Source organism: Biomphalaria glabrata, chromosome 7, assembly GCF_947242115.1.
Source record: "Biomphalaria glabrata chromosome 7, xgBioGlab47.1, whole genome shotgun sequence".
NCBI lineage: Eukaryota > Metazoa > Mollusca > Gastropoda > Planorbidae > Biomphalaria > Biomphalaria glabrata.
Genome location: NC_074717.1, coordinates 39,914,986 through 39,939,015, shown reverse-complemented (window position 1 = coordinate 39,939,015; position 24,030 = coordinate 39,914,986). Strand labels below are relative to the sequence as shown.

Here is a 24,030-nt window from a genome sequence, read left to right as displayed (position 1 = left end):
ACATTTCTCGCTATAAACAATAAACACACGAGTTGAATACATAAGAATCATATAGCCTATGAATCTGATTTTATCAATTACAGACGCTCATCCAATAAAACAAAAGTCTGTTACACCAGACTAATTTGCTAGTCTGTTCTTTTGTACTAAGTACTAAATTTTGTATTTACTAATGTCTAATTCATTGGTTATCTAGCAGAGTGTCAAGTATTAATATTTGATACAATTCTGCCTAATAAATATGACTACATATTCATTTATATTTATGGCTACATATTCATTTATATTTATGGACAACCCCTTTTAAAGTCCAAATAATAGATTAATATATATTTCTTTGAAATGTCGCATCAAGATGAGGTCATAGATAATACAACTTCTTAAGTGGGAATCAAAAGGAGTAAGTCTTAGATTTTACATTTCCACTGATAATCAAAAGGATTAAGTCTTAGATTTTACATCTCCACTGGTAATCAAAAGGATTAAGTCATAGAGATTACAATAACCAAAGTAAATGCATATTGTGTGAAATAAAAAAAAATTACATTTAGCGATTGGTTGGTGGCTATGCAGTGTGAATGATGCAAGATAAGCGGCAGTGTCGTCAGCTGTTTTAGGCACGACATACGACTCCAGATTGCCAGAGTAAAAAGACGTGTTTTTGTAGTTAGATGTTGTTCAAATACCATTTTATATTCTTACTAAAGTCTACTAGATTTATTACGTTTCATCTCAAGTTCAATTCGTCTCTATTGTAATCAAAGTTCTATTTAGTCTTGCTCACAAAGAACCTGTTTAAGTTCATTCAATTTTTAAATAAGTAAAGATATCATACGGCTGAGTTCTCTACCAGCAGTTTGGTGCTACAAGTCAACGGCCGTCAGCAGCAGTCAGACACAGTCGAATTGATTTTTTTGTCTACACAATTACTTAATAAAGTTCCCATTCCAAGAGTCGACCGTGGGATTTTGATCAAAAAGAATTCTTACTCTCTGTGGCATTTTACGTCTCGAGAGACGATCTTTTCCCTTTGCAACTTCTTGTGTGACTAAAGAGGCCAATCCTTGATACACAGCTGCGATCACAGGTTGGGCATATGTAATCACCAGGCGCCGTTGCATTTTCACCCTTCTTTCTATTACTGTTGTGTATGGCACCTCCAATTCGGGACCCTTACTTTATGCTCGCTCTCCATGTGGATCTATCCAGTGCCACTTTCCCCAGCTTTTAGTGTCGATTTTTGAAGAGCTTAATGTCGCGTTTGTATAAATCCGTATACTGTAAATGTGGACGACCAGCGGCTGTCCTGACTTCTGTTAGATGGCCATACAGAATGTCTTGTGGCAGTCGACCTTGTGCTGATAACACAGTGGATGTCCTGGCACCCTGCTCTTCGTAGCACTTCTTCATTGGTTATTTTATCTTCCCAACGTTTTTTAAAAGACTTATCTAAAGTGGAGTAATCTGGAACACTCTAAAAATATGCTTGACAGTTTCATAACAATCTGCAGTGGATCATGTAAGTGTAGTGTATTCTATTTAGATGGAGGGGTTTCTTGTTCTGAGTTGGGAGTATTATAGCTTGCTCTGCGGGGAAAGGAAGTTGATATTGTCGAGGATGCTTTATCTCTTTGCATAGCCACACTTCCCCATGTTTGCTGGTTGAAATTAAATAACAGCATTACAGTCTTTTCGGTTACTCCATTGGTGATCTCCCCTTTGCTAATTTGTCCACCTATTTATTTCCCTTATAATCTCAGATATCTATTGCTGTATGATTGTAATGTTGAATGAGTGGATTACGAGAATTATGGCAACTCTTTTAGGGTAGGAATGTAATGACTAGTGAAAGCTAGAAGAGCCGATTGTGTGCTAATATGTTTAGATTGCGTCATTGTTTGTTGTGAATGTTTTTGTGAGAAAGTACTTAAAAGGATGTGACATAATAAAAGGATAGTCTTCAATGTCTACTTATATAAACACAAAGTCTCCTTTCATTAATTGTTATTATTATTATTATTACAGCATTACAGTCTTTTCGGTTACTCCATTGGTGATCTCCCCTTTGCTAATTTGTCCACCTATTTATTTCCCTTATAATCTCAGATATCTATTGCTGTATGATTGTAATGTTGAATGAGTGGATTACGAGAATTATGGCAACTCTTTTAGGGTAGGAATGTAATGACTAGTGAAAGCTAGAAGAGCCGATTGTGTGCTAATATGTTTAGATTGCGTCATTGTTTGTTGTGAATGTTTTTGTGAGAAAGTACTTAAAAGGATGTGACATAATAAAAGGATAGTCTTCAATGTCTACTTATATAAACACAAAGTCTCCTTTCATTAATTGTTATTATTAATGTCTACAGTATTTTATTTATTTCTCTGTGACAACAGAACAGATTGTGAGTCTGTAAAGAAAATAATATCTGATGAGAAAGATTTGGATTCGCCAACTTGATGACAGAAATGGCTTGCGGTTTTTAGAGTTAAAACATTTTAACTGCTCCATATATTTCGCACAGTGAAATAAAATGTGTTCCTTGCTTTGTGTTAACCAGGCAGAAGTGGGGGGTGGGAAGCCAATTGGATGGGAACCATTGCATTAGTCATTGTTGGCGAGCTAGTCGTTTGAGTGTCTCACACATAGGATGCTCACACGAGATTAAAACAGTCTAGTATCTCGCCATCTGACATCTGTGTGCAAGGACTACCAAGAAGCTGACAACAGTTCATTGTCATTCAAACCGGAAGAGGCAATCATTCCGAAAAAGTGTGTGCATTATTTGTTTCATTGTGTGCGTCAGATCTGCTAGTGCTATTGTCTCCCTTTTTGTGCGTGTTGCATATTCATATAGGTTGGTGACAACGCGCATTATAGATATGCTAAAATAAACTACACGAGGACTTATTAGAAGCAGCCTGAAAGATGGACTTGTAACGTCAATATTGGCCTATAGTCTGCATGTAAGTAGTTCGAGTATGTGGGTGTAGTGGTTTGTTGTTCTTGATCTTTGCTTGTGACGTCAACAACTACTCATGTAGGCCTTTACTTTTTCTTTTCAATGTTTTTATTCAAAGTAAAGTAAACATTTGTTTTAGTCAAAGGCTGAAGGGCGCTCCCCGGCAACGCCTCCCGGCTCTAACGTGGCATCCGGATGGAAACGGTCGTTAGGGGATATGATTAGGCCAATAGGTAGGCAGAACATTGCCCTGACGAGGATAGAAGAAAGCCCCAAACTGTCAGTATCTACACACCGTTCCCCAAAAAGGCCGTTTGATCTCAGGCACCCACACTGCTGATGTCGAAAAGAAAATGTGTGAGTTCCCCGGTGTGCAGGGCTGGATTCACCTATAAGACAAAGCAAGTGATAGCTCTGGGCCCCTAAGCATTCTTATCTTATATAATACAGACGTTACTTCAAAAAATGCTTGGCATTGGCATATAACATCTGGACGGCTCCAAAAATGGCCCATATCTCATTGTTGTTGGTCGATCGTTCGATTGTACCTCCGAGCAGCCAGTACAACTAAACCGATGTAGGCGTATTATATTTTTGTTTTGTAGAATTTTAAATAAGTTGAACAAACTTGTAAACAAAAACTCAACATAACTTTTATTAAAAATACACACATTTCAACTTGTCATGAGATATAGATCTAGTAACTTTAAAATGAAATAACATTTACACAAAATCACGATCATAAAGTCAGCAGGCGCTGAGGTTTGATCAGAATTGGGTGTAAGCTTCATTCAAAAACATTTACTCTGACCCATTTTATTTTTAGAGTTCTAGTTGATTCATTAACAGAGGCTTCAAGTTTTTGTTAAGTTTATTTGGCGCTGTGTTATATATCAAAGCTTCAATGTACAATATTCCTTAGCAAGTTGTTAACAATATTGTAACATAGTGGCTATTTATAGTATAGGTAATTAAAAACAGAGGTAGCCAAACCGTAACAACTTGGTTGTAACGACAAAAACAATAAAATGGAGCTTTCGTTACATTATTCATAACTAGCTTTTGTACCCGGCGTTTTTCAGGAACAACAAAACTTGATTGATTTTCTTTAACAATTCGAATATTAACTCACACTTTCATTATAGTCAACATTTGAAATCATTTTTTTATTTTTTCATGTCGAGTTTGACGAGTTGAAATTTTGCGCACAAAGTTTTTCTCTTGACAATAAATTTTATGAAAGATCGCCTAATTAAATAATTAAATTGTTGAAGTAATAAACTTAACTGTTCCATCTAGGAGACTGTAGAGCTTAAACCCAAGTATTCCATCTAGGAGACTGTAGAGCTTAAATCCCAGTGTTCTATCTAAGATACTATGTAGAGCTTAAATCCCAGTGTTCCATCTAGGAGACTATGTAGAGCTTAAATTCAAGTGTTCTATCTAGGAGACTGTAGAGCTTAAATCCAAGTATTCCATCTAGGAGACTGTAGAGCTTAAATCCCAGTGTTCTATCTAAGATACTATGTAGAGCTTAAATCCCAGTGTTCTATCTAGGAGACTGTAGAGCTTAAATCCAAGTGTTCCATCTAGGAGACTGTAGAGCTTAAATCCCAGTGTTCCATCTAGGATACTATGTAGAGCTTAAATCCCAGTGTTCCATCTAGGAGACTGTAGAGCTTAAATCCAAGTGTTCTATCTAGGAGACTGTAGAGCTTAAATCCCAGTTTTCCATCTAGGAGACTGTAGAGCTTAAATCCCAGTGTTCCATCTAGGATACTATGTAGAGCTTAAATCCCAGTGTTCTATCTAGGAGACTGTAGAGCTTAAATCCAAGTGTTCCATCTAGGAGACTGTAGAGCTTAAATCCCAGTGTTCCATCTAGGATACTATGTAGAGCTTAAATCCCAGTGTTCCATCTAGGAGACTGTAGAGCTTAAATCCAAGTGTTCTATCTAGGAGACTGTAGAGCTTAAATCCCAGTTTTCCATCTAGGAGACTGTAGAGCTTAAATCCCAGTGTTCCATCTAGGATACTATGTAGAGCTTAAATCCCAGTGTTCCATCTAGGATACTATGTATAGCTTAAATCCCAGTGTTCCATCTAGGATACTATGTAGATCTTAAATCCCAGTGTTCCATCTAGGATACTATACTATATAAGTATATATGTTTAAAACAGAACCACACATTGAGACATTTAGATTGGCGTTGCAACATAAAAGAAGAATACGTAGCTCTTTTATTATAACCCTTCTATTAACTCGCTCTGTATCTTTGATGGAACTCAGCAATCAATTTTCCAACCCCTTTTACTAATCTAATCGTCATTAAATTTTACGTACAAACTCATCAGCGTCAACCACTGATGACAACACAACAATGTTAATGCAAAGATTATATGAAAATCTATATGTTTTTGTTAGGTCCTGTTTAGATTCATCAATAAAGTGTGTGTATGTGTGTCTGTGTGTGTGTGTGTGCGCGCGTGCATCTGTATGTGTAGTTTCTGTTGAAACTAAACAGGATCTGGGCGTGCAAGCTTCGCATTGACATGTCGCTCAACTTTTTCTTTATCTTCTTTCAGCCCAAGAACCCACGTGTCTATTCGTTTGACCAATCTCTTGCAGTTCGAGTGTCCATAGTTATTCCATTAATCATTCTCTTGCAGTTCGAGAGTCCATGCCTATTCGTTTGACCAATGTTTTGCAGTTCGAGAGTTCCTGGTTATTCGTTTGACCAATCTCTTGCAGTTCGAGAGTCCATAGCTATTGTGTTGACCAATCTCTTGCAGCTCAGGAGACCATATCTATTCCTTTCCTTTCCTTTTATATACACCCTTTAGCCGCTTTAGTCACAGTTATTTTGTGTCCAACCCCTTCCAATGTATCAAGGCTTCTCTGCGTATAATGTCACAAAGATTAAAGCATCTACTTTGAATACTAAATGCAACAATTTTACTCTATGGGCTCATGTCCTTAAGACTGTTATCCTGACTTTCATCACATCTTGTTTTCATATTCTGAGGAGTTCATCGTTTTACCATCTAAAAAAAAGGAATATTTCATTCCATACTGTTTTTTTAATGGTTAAATTAATGTTATTGTTTTAAAATGTTTTCTTTACACAAACCCTCTCTCTAGTATTTGAGATTTGCTTTCCTATATATAACATTCGAGATTTGCTTTTTCTCTATATATAACATTCAAGATTTGCTGCCTCTAACATTCGAGATTTGCTGTCTTTCTCTATAACATTCGAGATATGCTTTCTCTCTTTCCATAACATTCGAGATTTGCTGCCTCTAACTTTTGAGATTTGCTGTCTCTCTCTATAACATTTGAGAATTGCTGTCTCTAACATTCGAGATTTGCTGTCTTTAACATTCGAGATTTGCTGTCTCTCTCTATAACATTCGAGATTTGCTGTCTCTTTCTTTTAAACATTTAAGATTCGCTCTCTTTAACGTTTGAGATCTGGTGGTTTGAAGATAGTATTTTATATTTTTTGTTCTACACATAACTAAATTCCAGCTAGGAAAGTGCTGTGAAAGTCGCTATGACCTATCTCCATGGAGACAGCCCGGAAGGTCCTTAGTATAAGTCTACGGATACCATATCTGATAACTATGTACTAATCTTTCTCATTGGCTCTATAGTTAAGTCGCTCGGCAGTTACCAAGCAATGCTATTGCGATGCTTTATTTAATCACATCACCTGTTGACTCGACAATCAAAAGTCCACAATGATGACTCTATTACGCCCACTCTTCCTTAAACGAACTATACAATTTGCATACACTATTTATTACAGGCATCTATATTATATATTCTTACACATGTAGTGCAGTAGGCCAGTAGGCGATGTTATTATATTGCAGTAACAGGCTTCTAAGTACTGTTTCACAAAGAGATTTTTTTTCAAGTGCTGCCTCCCCAGAACTTGATGTGTCAGTGTTAGCACACCAAGTTAATTGGTACTTCGTCACCTCAGCGTGACACGGACTTGTAAGAAACTCATCTGATCCCACTGAAGTACAAGTGACTTAAGAGTACAGTGTAACTCCGTTCTGTCACTCATCTGACACAGTTTTATTGTATTTCACGGAAGTTATAGACCAGGAATATAAAATACCATTGGTAAATAGTACGTTCTTAGTTCTCGTTATAAATGAATTGTATTCATTAATGTAAAGTGCTTTTTAAACATTAAGAAATTGAACACATTTTACTTATTGTCGATTTATTGTGAACATTGTAAGGAAGAATGTAAAGTAGCCCTTTGAGACCTTGCAATCTAAAGGTCATCGGTTTCTATGGACGACGGTAAACAGGGGTGTCATGTGGCCAGCACAACACAGCCGCCTTTTCCAGAGTGATTGCCCCACTCGCCACGCCCTAAGGCCGCATCTGCCTGTACCTTTCGCCAGCTAATGTCAAATACCCATTAGGATTGCGTGAACACACAAATATTCACGTCGATTTTCTCAATCATGTTACATTGCGAATTAATTGCGATCATAAAACAATTAGAATATAATAGACAGCTGCCAAACAATTAGAAATACTTAGTCTTATCACTTGCTTTGGAGAGTAAGGCCTAGTATAGCCTCGCCAATTTACAGGACAGATGTGAGTACCTCTAAGCCTCTACTTAAATACACTGAAGAAACATAGCGTTTAATATAGTTTCCTAGAGTTTAATACTTTCAAACTCAGTTCAATAAAACATGTAATCTAGCGATGAACAAACATAAAAAGTAATAATCACTCACACGGTGTCTTCAAACAGAAGCACAGCGGCACCACCGAACAGGAATGTGTCATATGATTTGGTAAGACTATGCTGCTCTCTAAAAAAAAATGAAAGCATTATTTTTAAAGCAAACTTTAGCTGCCCGGACTTGCGGTATGCGCTCAGCACTATCATCTTCGTGTTCCCTCGTGGCTCGTTCTAACCCTGACCGCAGTCCTCTAGGAGCTTTGTGGAAGTATGTAATAAACTTCCATTCTAAAGGAACATCCGAAACAAAAAAAATACTTATAAGATTTGCATATCGAAATAAGTCATAACACAATATCTATATATCATTTACATCTATATATCTTTATATCTATATATCTATATCAATACCTCTATCTATCTATCTATCTATCTATCTATCTATCTATCTATCCTGACATTCTTCCAGCGTCAAATGCCTACATGCTTCTAGAAGCCGTAAAACTTTTGTTAACGCATCAATTTTGTACATTGTAATTTTAAACTAAGCAACACGTAGAGACTGCAGTTTGTAACGTATGGGCTCTGGTATGATTCCTATAGCTGTTAGTAACTAGACTTTTCAACATAGACGAGCATTCTGAACTAATTTGGATGTGTAAATTATGAATATTTTAATGTGAAATGTACATATTTCCTGGTTGTACTTAACTGTGTTATTAGCAGCCACTAAATGAATTAGGTGTGCACTCTCAATAACTATAAATAGTAACAGGAAACTGAAAGACAGTGAAACAATTTAATAAATGCCAGAGTTTCTCAAACTTTAACAAGTGGCGTTGGTACGCAGCTCTCCTAGTCTAGATTATACACATTTCATTCAGGCCTTACTTAGCCAGCTGGGGTCTGAGAAAGCGCTGATGACTTCCTCAGTGGCGTTCTGTGATGTAGGAGAGTAATCAAAAAGCACATATAATTTGTAACATCATTTTCCTGTGTTACTTTACTCATGTATTTGCAATATATTTGGAATCCAAATTAACATAATAAATGTTCATGAAAAGCTAGTTCCTTTACTCATTTTGCGGATTTCGTATATAATCTGTTTTTAGACCAGGAAAGTTTGTTTCTGAAGATAGTAGGCCTATTAGAGAAACGCTTCCCCTAAATCCAGCAAAGGAGTCTGGGATAACGCTAACAGCCAAGCGTGTTCTGACTTTCAGAAAATCATTCTCTAGGCGTCTACGTGGCACTTTTTGTCATAGTAAGAAATGCATATATCAAAGCAGGCTAACTGGGTGTTATTATGGTATGGGTCGATAGTTTTGTCTCTTTTTGTTGTCTTGCGATCAGTGCTTTTTAAAACAAAATACGCAGGTCAAATAAGAAGAAGACAGAATGCCACTATTATTATGCAAGGGACATTCGAATGGTTTACAGAGCACGTAGGTCTGTAATAGGCGTGATCATCTAAATATCATCTTTGTCTTGTCGCTGACTTGTCACAAAAAAGTCGTTAAGAGAATGATGTATGTCATTTTGTCGTAAGAAAGAGAAAAAGTGCGTTATCGAAGGCGTTTTGAAATGTCTTCTACAAAAGTACAAAAGAGGTAGGCCTACACATGGAAGATGCTTCCTCTACCAACAAACCAAATTCCCCCTTCACCTGCGTTGTTATATATAGTTCGTCCATCGCGGTTCGATGATGACCACTTTGTCATCCAGGGGGCTGAGAGCTTTGCACTGGGGTTTTATACCTCCTCATGTGGCTGGTGAGAGCCCGAAATGTTCGTCCGCACACTGGGCAGGTTATTCCAGCTGGAGTGTCGTTTGCCTTGCTTTTCTTCTCTGGCGTTTTTCTTCTGCCAGCGTTGTTCTTTTTTCCTCAGCAACCTGTGCGCCAGTTTTCACAGCGCGACGCCATGATCCTCTGTCATGTGCCTCTGTCTCCCAGGTGCCTGGGTCTATAACAGTACATGTGTGTGAATGTCTCTCCAGAACAGGGCTCTACAGTCACACGAAAGAGTGTTTCACGAGACGAACCAAAGTCGTTCTGAAGGAGGCCGAGAAAAGAATGGTAGAGTTATCGTTCTTTCACACACTCAAACGTGTTTTTTCGTTTCAGTATCGTTTTAATTAATTTGGTTTTTTAAAAGTCTGTTTGAATAGATGAGTTCATTGTAGATCGATCGATTGGGGTTAAACGTTTGCACATAGGGCCTACCTATTCCACATCATCATGTATTATGCCGTTGCCAACCTTGCATCTGAAATAGAAATGTTGGCATTCTGCTTGGATAGCGTCGAATAACTGTAGGAATATATCAATTCTCATGGGGAATGTGAGTTCCATCGTTGGAAATGACATTAAAAAGAGCGAGCAGAGAGAGGGAGGGAGAAAGAGAGAGAGAGAGAGAGAGAGAGAATAATGTATGCAGAAACTTGGCAATAAAAAAGGAGAGCTGTTTACAGACACATTTAATGAACTCGTTATACGAGCCGGCATCTTCCAACATAAAAATACAGCTGAAAGACAATAAAAGAACAGGATCTATTTGGGATTCGAACACACCGCGGCTAGGGAAGTAAGTCAAAAGATCTACAAATCAGAAGATGTGCAGAAACTTAGATAATAATGCCTCTGTTTTCTAGTGGCAGCACAGAACATTTACGACGACCCTAAAAAGGATGAACTAAGTCCACCCCACACTCATTTATTTTGTTCTAAATCATCCCCAATAACTTGACTTTTATCTGCAAACAAGAAAAAGCGTCGTAACAGTTATTGATGCAGCTTGGTTTTATTCCTGGCATTGAACCCATACTTTTTCTCACAATTTTCACGCCTTTTAAAATGGGTATTTAGAAACAAAAGGAATGGGTACAACTAAAGTAATTAGTGTAAAAGACAAAAGTATAAGTTATTGTAATATTAAGCAGAATAAAAGACAGATAACAATGTGTGACAGAGGCGGTCCTTAGTAGTATACAAGGCCCTGGGCGAGAAATCTTTACAGAGCCGAGAAGATTCTAAAGTGTAGATGATAGTTTCTGTAGTTTCTATCTTTACAGAGCCGAGAGGATTCTAAAGTGTAGATGATAGTTTCTGTAGTTTCTATCTTTACAGAGCCGAGAGGATTCTAAAGTGTAGATGATAGTTTCTCTAGTTTCTATCTTTACAGAGCCGAGAGGATTCTAAAGTGTAGATGATAGTTTCTCTAGTTTCTATCTTTACAGAGCCGAGAGGATTCTAAAGTGTAGATGATAGTTTCTCTAGTTTCTATCTTTACAGAGCCGAGAGGATTCTAAAGTGTAGATGATAGTTTCTCTAGTTTCTATCTTTACAGAGCCGAGAAGATTCTAAAGTGTAGATGATAGTTTCTCTAGTTTCTATCTTTACAGAGCCGAGAGGATTCTAAAGTGTAGATGATAGTTTCTCTAGTTTCTATCTTTACAGAGCCGAGAGGATTCTAAAGTGTAGATGATAGTTTCTCTAGTTTCTATCTTTACAGAGCCGAGAGGATTCTAAAGTGTAGATGATAGTTTCTCTAGTTTCTATCTTTACAGAGCCGAGAGGATTCTAAAGTGTAGATGATAGTTTCTCTAGTTTCTATCTTTACAGAGCCGAGAGGATTCTAAAGTGTAGATGATAGTTTCTCTAGTTTCTATCTTTACAGAGCCGAGAGGATTCTAAAGTGTAGATGATAGTTTCTCTAGTTTCTATCTTGTCTATTACGGACGTTCCTTTAAAAGAGAAGATAATGACGTCCTACGCATATCTTTGTGTCAATCTAGTCATAAATGTTAATTAGAGACTTACATTCTGCCAAGTCATTGGTTTTCTTGGCAATCCGTTCTATGCTTTGATAGCTCTAAGGAAGAAGAAACACTTTTATAACATGGTCCTAGATATGGATTTAAAAAATTTGCTTTTATTTTGTCCCTTTCTGAGTTTTGTATAAGATTGTTTTTCTGTTGTTTTTCTAAGTTCAGATTTAGTAATTTATGTATTTTTTCTACTTTACTTTTTATTACAAAGCTTATATCAACTCACTCTTTCTGTCTGTCTGTTAAAAAGTGTGAAAACACACCCAATCTCGGATCAAGTTAAAACTTCGCACAATTTTTCCTTGACATGACATGAATTAATACAAAAAAATTAACCAACTGGACAATTAACTACAGTTAAATATTTTAGCAGCAACAAGGGAAACTAATGCTTCAGTATAAAAAAAAAAGGCGAAATTTGTTGGGTTTAGTCCCCTTAAATAATTGTTAACTCTATTCTATTCCTCACGCATTCTACTATTAAGCTGATACTTTAAACATTTATTTTACCCAACAAAACATGAATCAATAAACACAAATAAATCAATAAACAAAGCACTCAATTAATCAATTAATTATTGGTAATTAATTATTGTGTTTGATATCGAATAAGGGTAATAACTTGTACATTATTGGTAAATATAGTCTTAGTTCTTCCCCTTTAGATAAGCTTTGATTTTTAAATTAGTCTTCTGTCCTGAAGTTTCTCATAAGTTAAGTGATTTTACTTATGGTGTTATCATATCAGAACATTTCTTTGGGCCTCTATCTATAAAACAAATTAAAATAAACACATTTTTTGTTGTTCTGACCACATGACAACGTCATTGATCGTCTGCGAAAACTACACTGACCTATATTTGACTAGGTCTGAAATAGAAACTATTTTCGTTTCTTTTTGTTGTTAGAAACACTTGAAGCTAATGCTATTGACAACATCACATGCTCAGGTGGTGTTGATAATTGACTGGATGAAACAAGGTCAGTTCTTCGGTTTTACGGTCCGGGGAGTCTCTGAACATTTTCATGGAATTAACTCTCCTTGGTTCAATAGCTCCTAATTATAGCAAGTGATTAAGACTCGTCATTCTATGAGAGCTTGTTTTTAATGGAAATTTTTTTCCCTGCGTGGTAGATATTGCGATCATCTTATCTTATCTTATAAATTACAGACGTTCCTTCAAAGCAGATTATAATTACATCCCTCCCGTATCCATGTGTTAATTTAGTCCTGCATTTTAAATTGTCAATTAGTGACTAAAACTGCTAAGTCTGGGTTATCCAGGCAACCCATTTCATGCTTGTACGAATTTGACCTGGCATATGGAATAAGAAATGTGGCATATGGAATAAGAAATGTGCTTGTATTAGGTGATGATTTTGTATTGGTAAATTATGGATCAATGTTCTATGTATTATTTCTACTTTACATTGTGGTCTTCTGTCTTGAGGTATCTCGAAGTCTAGTTAGTGATTTGCTAAATGGTGTTGCTCTAGTGACCTAGTCAAATTTGAATATTTATATGTTACAAATTTCAAGATTATATTTATTGCGTCTGTTACAGTTTCTTTGTGATTTCTTGAGTTGAGCTGTCCCAAACAGAGGATGCATATTTTAATAGTGTTCTAAGACAAGGTTAAACAGCATTTAAATTTTATGTTCTTGTTTGATGTGTCATTAAAAAAATGCTTTGTTTGATTTTAAAATAATTCCAACAAAAGTGAAGTTCATTGATAAGATGTTCATTTATCTACGTATTTTGAGTTTTTAGTTTCTGTAACTTGTTTCCAATAAATAAAATAAGTAGTTTTTATTATATATACTTATTTTATTACTCTTGCTAATTGTCTTTTTTTTTCTGGGTGGAAAGACAATTCAATTCCTCTTTTAGTAATTCTTCTTATTGTCTTTGTTCAATTTCAGTATCTTGTGTATTAATTGTTCTATGTATTATGCAATTATCTTCAAATGGTCTAACTTTTGTTTATGAACTTATGCTGTGTTGGGTAGGCCATTTATGTAAGGTAGAATCTGTAGTGGACCTAAGACGTTTCCTTGAAGTATACCTTTGTTTACTGTTATTATTGTTTATCTTGAACTATTTATTATTACAGTTTGTTCTCTCCCAGGAAATCCTGCATCCTGTGGTGTAATGAATCAGCAGTGCCAAAATATATAATTTTTCAAGCAAGCTGTGGTGTTCTTGATCAAATACTTCGGGGATGTCTAATAAAATTGCGTCTATTTTCTCATTATAATCGACAAGTTGAGTTGCACATGACCTAAATTACATACAGCTATGTTGGTGTGGAGTAATGGCAGTTTGTTTCTCTTAATACTGTAGTACTATTGCGTAACTTATTCTGGAATCTAGTATTATACATATGAAGAGGGTGAGTGATAGTGGTCTGTAGTTTCCTGGATCAGATTATCTCCCTTTTGAAATTGATAAGTGACATTAGTTTCTTCCCAGTCCCTTGGTAGCCTACTCCACCTTGGTTAAGTGATGCCTGAAAAACTAAAAAGTATTCTGAACATTCCTGCTAGCTCCTTGCTTATTTTTTGAATAATCTAGCTGGAATACCGCCAGGTCCAATGCTTTATAACAAAGCTTATATCAACTCCGGTAAAACGTTTGAACACGTTATTTCTCCCACACCCATTCTTACATCATGTTGAAAATATGCATAATTCTTCATCGCCGTAGACATGAATCAACAAAAAAATGAGTCAATTAATTATTGGTTATTGATTATTTTGTTTGATACCAGCATGGGAAACTAATCCAGTATTCGCAGATTTCTAAATATGTCGGGTTTCGTCCCCTTAAATAATTGTACAAGTTATTTCTCCCAAACCTATTCTCGGATCAAATAAGTCATTTAAGTGTTGGTAATTAATTATTTTGTTTGATATTAAAAAGGGAAATAACTTCTACATTCTTAAGTGATATAGTTGTCAGTGCGGAGTTCCTATTAGATAAACTTTGTCTTTTAAAAAAGGATCTATTATATTTTGCTTGTTTGGTTTTACTCTGACTAATATTGTTTAAATTATATTTTGGCCTACATCTATATATATATATATATATTTTACTCAGTTTATATCAAGCAATATGTCTTTGTTTCCTGGGGCAGAGAATGTAGATACAAATTATTTATCTACAATTTTTTGCTCTAGATTCTTTATCATTAGTATTCCTGTTGTTTCAGTTTTCTTAGATTTAATGTACATTTGATGCGAATAAATGTTACTTTATATATTTTTTTTTACAAACTTAATTCATATGCTATTCGTAACTTATTTTAAATATTTCTTTCTCAATTGTTATTGTAATAGAAAACAAACACTAACGCATGCACCTAGAATAATAACAAGGTTTGTCTGCGAGTCCGAGGATTAATGGGGAGTGCTGTAGTTCACGTGGCTAAGCTGTCTCAGAGGCAGACAAATTATCTGGCCACATCTAGCGCAGACATAACCGTTGTCAACCGCTGGTTGATTTAGGTTCTCTTTTCGTCGTGTGGGCCTTTCCATGGCACTGGATATATAATAATAATAATAATAATAATAATAGTAATAAGGCTTGTCTTCGAGTCCGAAGATTAGTGAGGAATGCAGTTATTTCCCGTGGCTGCGCAGCCCCAGCTGTGACCTACATATTTTGCCACATCCAGGGCAAGCATAACCATTGTCCGCAGGTGGTCGATTTAGATTTTCTTTTCGCCGTCTGCGTTTCTCCTCGGCAGCGGATTTTCTTTTGGTCTCAGATGTGTATCCCGCGGCCTTCGTGACTGACCTCCAGCTGGCCGCATGCAAGGGCTAATTACTGCAGTGCCTCCAGCCTATAACTATATAGTTATATGATATATGTATATCAATAACTATGCACAAGTATCAATTAGTTCTATTGTAAATTCATCTAGGTTAAATAATTTCATAAGTGATCAGAAGGGCGCTATTTGTCCTCCTTTCTAATAAGTATGCAACCTTCGTTTTTTTAACGTGCTTATTGCAATATAGTGAGAAGAATTGTTCATCCTTCATATGGACCTTTCATCGGTACAAGTTGTAAAACAAGGTACAATTCCTACCAAGATTTAATATACGTAGACCAGAGCACTATACCTGATGCAGTGGGGCAATAATGTCAACACTACAAGACTAAGACTAAGACTGCTTAATTGATCCTTACGGAAATTTGTTGTGATTACAAGGACTCTTTTCTCATATAAAGACAACACAACAGAAAAATACACATAAATACAACAGACACAACATAAAGAGTTCATCCAGCGACTACACACAGGTAACGACCTATTGATGAATGATCTCTAGGGCGTTCTTGAATCACAAAGAGTGGAGATCTCAAGAAAGGTGTGAATACTGGACATTTTATACTGGACTTTAAATTTGTTGCTCAGCTCTGGACTGCTCTCTGTAGTGTCCAATATATTTTGATATTTTGAGAATAAGTTAACAGTAAAAACAAATCTACCAATACATTTATAATACATTGTGTTTGATTACAAAATAATTGATTCTTTTTTTTTTTAGTCTCCAGGAATTAAGGTAGCAGAATGCTATGGCTAATCTTCCACTGGCTCTCGCCAACGTCGGCCGGAACATCCACTTCGAAGATAGCTACACACTTTCACGGGACGAGAAGCATATGAGCTCTTCCCGGGATGCCAATGGCTGTGCTTCAGCGCATCCTTCCGAGGTCTCCCTGGACTTCGAGGCCACCAACACGGCCACCCTGGTCAAATGCCGGAACCATAACTCTAACGGTGACGTCGAGCGCAGCATCTTCAACAACGGCGTCGTACCGCCGGACGCTGGGCACGGGGAGTCGCCTCCCTCCACGCCGGCAACGCTGCGTCAGCATGTCACTCACGAAGAACGTTTATCCAGCATCAGCAGCCAGTTAGCCTTGTTTCGGGACTCCAGTGCGGAGCCCAGTTCTTCAGACCCAAACAGCAAAGAGAAAACTTTATCATTGAAACGTGTCAAGGTAGGAACCCTGTGTGACAGATAAGATAATCATATACAAGATAAGATAATCATATACGAGATAAGATGATCATATACAAGATAAGATAATCATATACTAGATAAAATAATCATATATAATCTAATCATATACAAGATAATCATATACAAGATAAAATAATCATATATAATCTAATCATATACAAGATAATCATATACAAGATAAAATAATCATATATAATCTAATCATATACAAGATAATCATATACAAGATAAGAAATTCATATACGTTATCAGAAAAAAATATGCAGTACACATGATATGGAACAAACTTCTACACATTTGATGGATGCATATTCTGAGGGCAAATGTGAGGGATACATATAAGATGAAATAAGGAAAGACTTAACCGTGACCTCCGAAGGCGCCGACTTAACCGACTGTCGTCCTTAAAATCTACATTGAATAAGCATCGGTACTCTTTGTTGTCTTGAGTTTATAATGAAATGTTCATTAGGCTTTCCAACTATAGGAGGTATCATGGGCGTAGCCGGGGGGGGGTTGGGGTTCAAACCCCCCCCCCCCCCCGAAATGAAATCCCCCCCACGGGGGGGGGGGGGACGGACTTTAGTGACTGATTTTTTGCTTTGATTTTCTTTATTTTAGGTGAGATTTTAATACTAAACCATCACTTGCTCCAGCACAGCTAAAGGGGTTTTGAGATTAAAACCCCTACCAGGGGGTTTTGAGTTTAAAACCCCTAACAGGGGGTTTTGAGTTTGAAACCCCCTACCAGGGTTTTTTGCAGTTAAATCCCCCTCTTCTATAAAACAAAACACACAAAAAATGCAAACGATAATCCCCAAATTCCAAGTGCACAGTTAAGGAAGATTTTGATTTTGAAACCCCCTCCAAAATTTACGATAGACCCCCTCTTCAATATGAAAAAAAAAGCAAATTATGCAGTCAAAATGTTATGAGCGTAGCTAAATGGGTTTTGACTCAGTTTTAAGTTTAAACTCCCCTCCAGTGGAGTTTGAAGCTAAAAAATACATCTTCAATAAAAAAAAAAAAATAAAAAAAAGCAAATTACACACTCTAAAATCTAAGAGCGTAGCCATATGGATTTTGAGTTTAAACCTCCCGCCAGCGGGGTTTGAAGCTAAAAAGTACATCTTCAATATAAAAAAAAAAGAAAATTACGCACTCAAAATGCTATGAGCGTTGTCAAAAGGGGTTTTGAGTTTAAATCCCCCTTCAGAAGGGTTTGATGCTAAAAAATACCTCTTCAATATAAAAAAAGCAAATTACACACTAAAATTATTTGAGCGTAGCCAAGCCAATTGGGGGTTTTGAGTTTAAACTCCTTTCCTCCAGATGGTTTTGAGTTTGAAATCCCCCTACAGAGCGTTTTGAGGTGGAAAACCTCTATCTTCAATATTACTCTAAAGCAAACTACAGTTACCAAATTCTATGATCGTAGCTAAATGGGGTTTTGAATTTAAAAAACAATAAAGTCCTGAGATTTTTAGTTTAAAACCTCTAACAGATGATTTTGACGATAAAACTTCACTTTTCTATATAAAATCTAAAGCAAACTACAGTCACTTAATTCCAAGAGCGTATCCAAGAGACGTTACACATTTCTACCAGTGGCTGGGCTCCATTAATAAAGTGCAGTGAATAGTCATCTGCCGAAATTGAAAAACACTAAATGTGGCTCAACAAAGATGGCTAAGACAGATTTTAGGAGTCAGTTATTGAGATCGGGTCTAAATCAAGGAAATGCTATGCCGAACTGGGAGTCGACCCCTTAGTAAAATTGTGACAGAGCGTCGCATGAGGTTTGCGGGACATGTTCTCCGAAAAATTAATTACGCATAATAAGAGTTGCGATGACATCCTAGTACAACTTGGCGCCACACATTCATGGAGGTCCTCGGAGCAGGTGGGAAGGGGCTTCAGAAACTACCAGTGACAGATTTTTGTGGAAACAGCTTGACGGCAAATGCGCCGAACGGCGCAGCAGGGTCTTAGTCAGTAAAAAATAGCACATAAATTTTTGAAATAAGACTTTTTTATAGCAGGAAAATCAACTGTAGATACCTCAGAATATGCATTTTGTTGGCATTCTATGCCAGAAATAGTGCTTGGCGGCGGGGCTTAGCCCCGCGCTAGGGTAAGCTCCTAGAGCTCCCACAGACCCCTTTGCTGGCAATGGCGGGGAGTCAACAATTTTTCCACTAACTCCAGGAAGAACCTATTCTAGGACACAATAAACGTGTTCCAAAAGAATAAAGGGTCAGATTGTAATAAAGATTATGAACACACACACACATACATATATACAAATAATTTTTTTTTCGCGAGGGGGGGCGAGGGGGGATTCCCCCCTAAACCCCCCCGAAAAAAAATCCTGGCTACGCCCATGGGAGGTATAAAGACCCAGCGGTATTTCCATACTTTCCGTTATGTTATGTTTACGAGAAAAACAAAGTGTGCAAACCCAGCACCTTTGTATACCCCGCAATATGTCTTTCGTTGTATCTTGTATAACCCTCGGGTTATTATGTTCGAAAATACGATTTTGAGAAATTGTTAATTTAATAAAACATGGTTTTAAAATGTTAAACTTTTTTTTCTTTTGTGGCTAGATAGTGATACTATTAGTTTAATTAAGAATATAGATTTATACAGTTTTAAAATTCATCTTTGATTCGGTTATCTATGTCTGGAATAATCCATTGAGACATAGATTGTTTATATTTCGAGAATCGACAACTGTTAAACAATTAGTGATGTCGACACCAATGAAACAGAAATAACAAACTGTCAACAGCAAGAAAACAGAGCGAGTGATCGTATCAACAGATCTAGTGATCGTATCAACAGAGCTAGTGATCGTATCAACAGAGCTAGTGATCGTATCAACAGAACTGGACACATTCAAGCCATGCTTGGACCTCGACATGATCTTATAAGAGCTAAAGTTCTGGACACACGAAGTCAACCTGACACACAAGTGGTTTCATTCATATAGAGTCTAGTCATAGTAGGGTTGTAGGGGCTATTTTTAGAAACATAATATAGCCACTTGACTTCAGAAAATCAGCAAACTGTTAGTATGTGTGTATCACAGTGTTTGAGTGTATCAGCGTGTCAGTGTGTTTATATGTATATGTGTGTTTGCATGTGTTTGTCTGTGTGTATCAGAAGTATGCTTGTCATTGTTTTCGTCTGTGTGTATCACCACTGTGTTTGTCTGTTTATACTTGTTTTATATATTGTATCAGTGCGTTTGTGTTTATCAGTGTTTTATGTAGAATATCTGTGTTATTTATATATTAGTGTGTTTTTCTGTGTATAGCAATGTAGGCCTATATGCTCGCGTGCATGTAATTAGTTTGTTGTTGTTGTTGTTATGTCATTTATTTACGTTAGAATTGGACTTGAAACTCAAAGAAATATAAATACAGACGTGTGCGTATAGTGTACAGTTGTTATAATTGATCTGACTTTCAGGCGTTGTTCTGTAGCTCCTAATTCTAACGTTACTCTACAGCTAATTTAATACCAAAAACTAAAACTGTAATGGTACTGTAACCACACACTGTTATATTAAAAATCTTCTCATTTTGAATAAGGAAACTACTTTAACACTTCTAAATAAAATGGATTGACACGATTACGTTTTACACACACTCAGAGCTGTTCTCCCAAAGGGCCACCCATGGGTCATTTATTTGGTATGCAGTGCAGGTAAAAAGGCAGGTTGTAATATTTTCCGCTCGAATATCAGAAGCTATGGCCACTAACTATAACCACAATCCTCTCTCCCACTGTACAAAATAGACGAGAGCTGGGCGGAAGTGACGACGTCTTTGTATTGTTTACCTACCGACGTTGGTATTATTAGAACTACATTTTAACACTCCCACGTCTGCTATTAGTTATTATGAAGATATGGTTCAGTGCGAGCCCTGCCTAACTGATGAGATTGAAGTGATGGTTGACCTATCCTCCTTCGTGATCGGAGATTAGCACATTTATCATTTCCTATAGACTCGAAGATGACTGCAAAGTCCAAATCTCGCTTTAAAAAACCGGCCGCATGGGTCATCAACATCATCATCAAACTCCATTTGAGTGAGGGCTTGAGAGGCTTAAATCCTCTCTTGCAAAAGCCCTGGACAGAAACCCTGCTGTCTTGCGTAGTGCATACACGTCACCATACAGGTCGAGAATTTTTGGTTTCCCAGACCTGTCGAGGCGGAGATCAGCAAGTCTGGGTAGATTTGGTCAGTTGCAACCTGCTTCTTCTCTCGGCTTTTTGTTGGTTCGGCGCTCTTTCGTCCTGGCCACTCTTCTTGCTTGGTTGACCTACAGACAAGGAGACTGGGGAATGGCCAAGTTCTCGTTCATGATATTTGGAAGAATTCTTTAGCTTTGGACATGGTCAAGTATAAAAAATACCCATGGCTTCTGAAATGTCGAAACCACTAGAGTTTGTAGCACTAAAGCTAAAGACTACTTATTAACGTATTGAAAATGTGTAGAAATATGAGCAGACTAAATGCATTCTATATACATGTTTTCAAAAAGTTTTTGTTTGGCAAATGACAAAACCATATGCATAATTGTTAAAAATAAAAAATAAATAAAAATGTTTTTTCCAATATAATATAGGGTGACCACACACCTCATCATACGAGACATTTCATCATTGCAACATTTCATCTTTATATCAATTCATCATTTAGGGTCAGGGAACTATAATATAGCATCCCCTTTTTTTTCTTTTTTTTTCTAATTATCAATAGTAAATTATTTTAATAATTGTATAATTTTTTTGAAAAAAAAAGTCATGTTTTATTAGAAATACGAAACATAAACGCAGTTGACCTTCAGACAATGTAAGCTAGACTTTGCACAGAACTTTCCAAGCTTTGTGAGTGAAATCGGATTTTTTAAAACTCTTTTCTAATTTTTTATATCTAAACTTGACGGACGGAAGGACGAACATACTAAGCAGCTTTCACCCTACACACACACACACACACATATATATTTTTAATGTGGCTGATTTTGCAACTGCGTGTAATAATGATCTAAGATTTAATTAACATGGAAACTGTTATTACAGGGGAGGTAACAAATTAAATTACATAGCATAGTAAGGGAAGCACTCCTAAAATATAGATAAAAAAAAACAAGCATTAAAGATAGTTTTTTTTTTTTTTACCAAATTTATAATAAATATAAAATACGCTTTAAATTAAAAAAAAATAGGAAAAGAATTTGTATCATTACAATTATTAATAAAATAGCTTATTGCTATTTTTATTTAACAGTTCATTTTAAATAGAAAATAATGCTACTTATAGTTTTGATTTAATTTGATATGTGCTCGCGATTCCATACACAACCTATTATTACTAATGTATATGGTGAGAGTCAAATTGCAGATGCTTCATGAGTATACATGTCTACTATACATACTGTTTCTCCTAGAAGAAAGATACAAGTCAAATAGAAATATGTTACGAAGTGTTGGGACGGGTTGATAGGCTACTGAACTGTGAGACATACAACGCAGTAAGAGTGTAGTGCAACTGTACATTTGTAATGAGCTTCATCATCGTAATCAGCAATAAATCGTCTTGTAACGGGCCAGTTCAGTGTCACGCTAAAGATGTCAATAGAACACCTGCCTGTTCTGAATTAAGAAGGTGTCAGGCTCTGAAATAACTTTATTGAAGACGCATGGAAAGGCTTTTTTCCACTTAACCTTTTAAATCGATTTTGTTGCTAACATATTTCATGAAATAAAAAAAAGCTATGCTTTAAAGATGAAACGGCACACAACACTTCACTGAATTTCGTAAACATTTGTTATTGTGTTGTTTTTACTTGATTAACTACCCAAATACGGAATAATTAAACTACTACGCAAATACAAGCAATTTTTGTCTTTAAAATTGCTTTCTCTTTCCATTTTTTAGACAATTTATGTTTTATACAATAAATAAATACAAATAAAACAATATAGATATAGATACTAAACATGTATATCTGGATATCTACCTACAGTCACTTACTTACATACAGACTACACAAATCTAGTAGAGGCATTGTCCCTTCTGGACGCTAAAAATTAGAACTATTTCATGAGCTTCGACAACTTTTATTACAACTTTTGTTATTCTAGCATTGAAAACACTAATACTTTAGCAACTGGTTTTATTTTTGTCTTTGGGACATACAATTATTTTTAAAACACTGAAAGTAGCTATTTCAGTATCATCTCTCTACTGCTGCAACTTAATTTTTTTGTTCTGTAATAGGGTTCTTTCAACGACCTTGACCTAGAGAAGCTATATAAAGACTATACAGTCAGAAGCAAATTTCCTTTAGTGGTGATGTACCTAGCTGTGCTGACTTTTGCAACATTGGTGCTACTTTTATTAACAGCTAGTCAGGTAATTTTATCTTTTTTTTTTGTTTTCAATAGAGTTGATAAATGGACTTTTTTTTGACATTTCAAATACATAAATGATTTACCAAATTGCATTAGTTCAGGAACAAAAGTCAGATTATTTGCAGACGATTGCATAATATATAGAACAATAAAAACAACACAGGATACAAAAATTTTACAAAGAGAATTTGATGAATTTACTGAAATGGGAACCAAATTGGAGCATGTCTTTCCACCCAGAAAAATGTCCGTTATTAAGAGCAGTGCTTTTTTTATGACAGTACGCACTGGTAGCCGTACCGGCACGTTTTTCATTGTGGGGAATTATTTTTTTTATGAGAAAGAAAACAATCAAGCTACATGGATAAGAGTGTAAATCTCAGATTAAGTCCCTTAGTAAAAATGAATAGATCATAGTAGTTTATAGATCTATAAAAGTCACATCATTATAAATGCTATAATGGTTTTACACAATTTTATATTTGTTGAAACCTACAGATAGAAAAAGAAGCTAAGAGCATTGGACGTCTAGTCATATTGTGTCTAACTTTGATCCTGTTTATCTCCCTGCTTATCGTGATACTACGATTTCGCCAAAAGTCTTTCATTAGTCAGCCTACAAGGCTAGCATTCACCATTGTGGCTGTGACTACTCTTTCTATCATAATCTATTTTATCCTTGGATATGATGAGAGAACGCCTACATCTGATGTCCCTGCATTGTTTTACACTGTGTAAGTCTTGTTGTATATCATTAGCTTTATCGGGGACATATTACATTAAATGTGAGTCTTGTTTAATATCTTTAGCTTTATTGGGACATATTACATTATATGTGAGTCTTGTTTTATATCTTTAGCTTTATTGGGACATATTACATTATATGTAAGTTTTGTTGTATATCATTATAGCTTTATTGGGACATATTACATGATATGTGAGTCTTGTTGTATATCATTAGCATTATTGGGACCAATTACATGATATGTGAGTCTTGTTGTATATCATTAGCATTATTGGGACCTATTACATGATATGTGAGACTTG

At 36.1% G+C, this 24,030-nt stretch overlaps 1 protein-coding gene across 8 annotated transcripts in view; it reads left to right on the top strand.

Moving 5' to 3' along the window:
* Window positions 1-24,030, top strand: part of LOC106067294 (adenylate cyclase type 2-like) — a 96,147-nt gene that overhangs the window by 50,809 nt on the left and 21,308 nt on the right. For 4 of the 8 annotated variants that reach the window (XM_056035544.1, XM_056035550.1, XM_056035548.1 and 1 more), the window contains exons 2-4: window positions 16,071-16,527; window positions 22,850-22,984; window positions 23,482-23,717. In XM_056035544.1, coding sequence (XP_055891519.1) covers window positions 16,099-16,527; window positions 22,850-22,984; window positions 23,482-23,717 — 800 coding nt within the window. In that variant the 5' untranslated portion in view covers window positions 16,071-16,098. Of the gene's footprint in view, window positions 1-2,659; window positions 2,968-6,952; window positions 7,109-16,070; window positions 16,528-22,849; window positions 22,985-23,481; window positions 23,718-24,030 lie in introns of those variants that run through there. The other 4 variants (XM_056035542.1, XM_056035549.1, XM_056035543.1 and 1 more) reach the window with 4 other exon arrangements.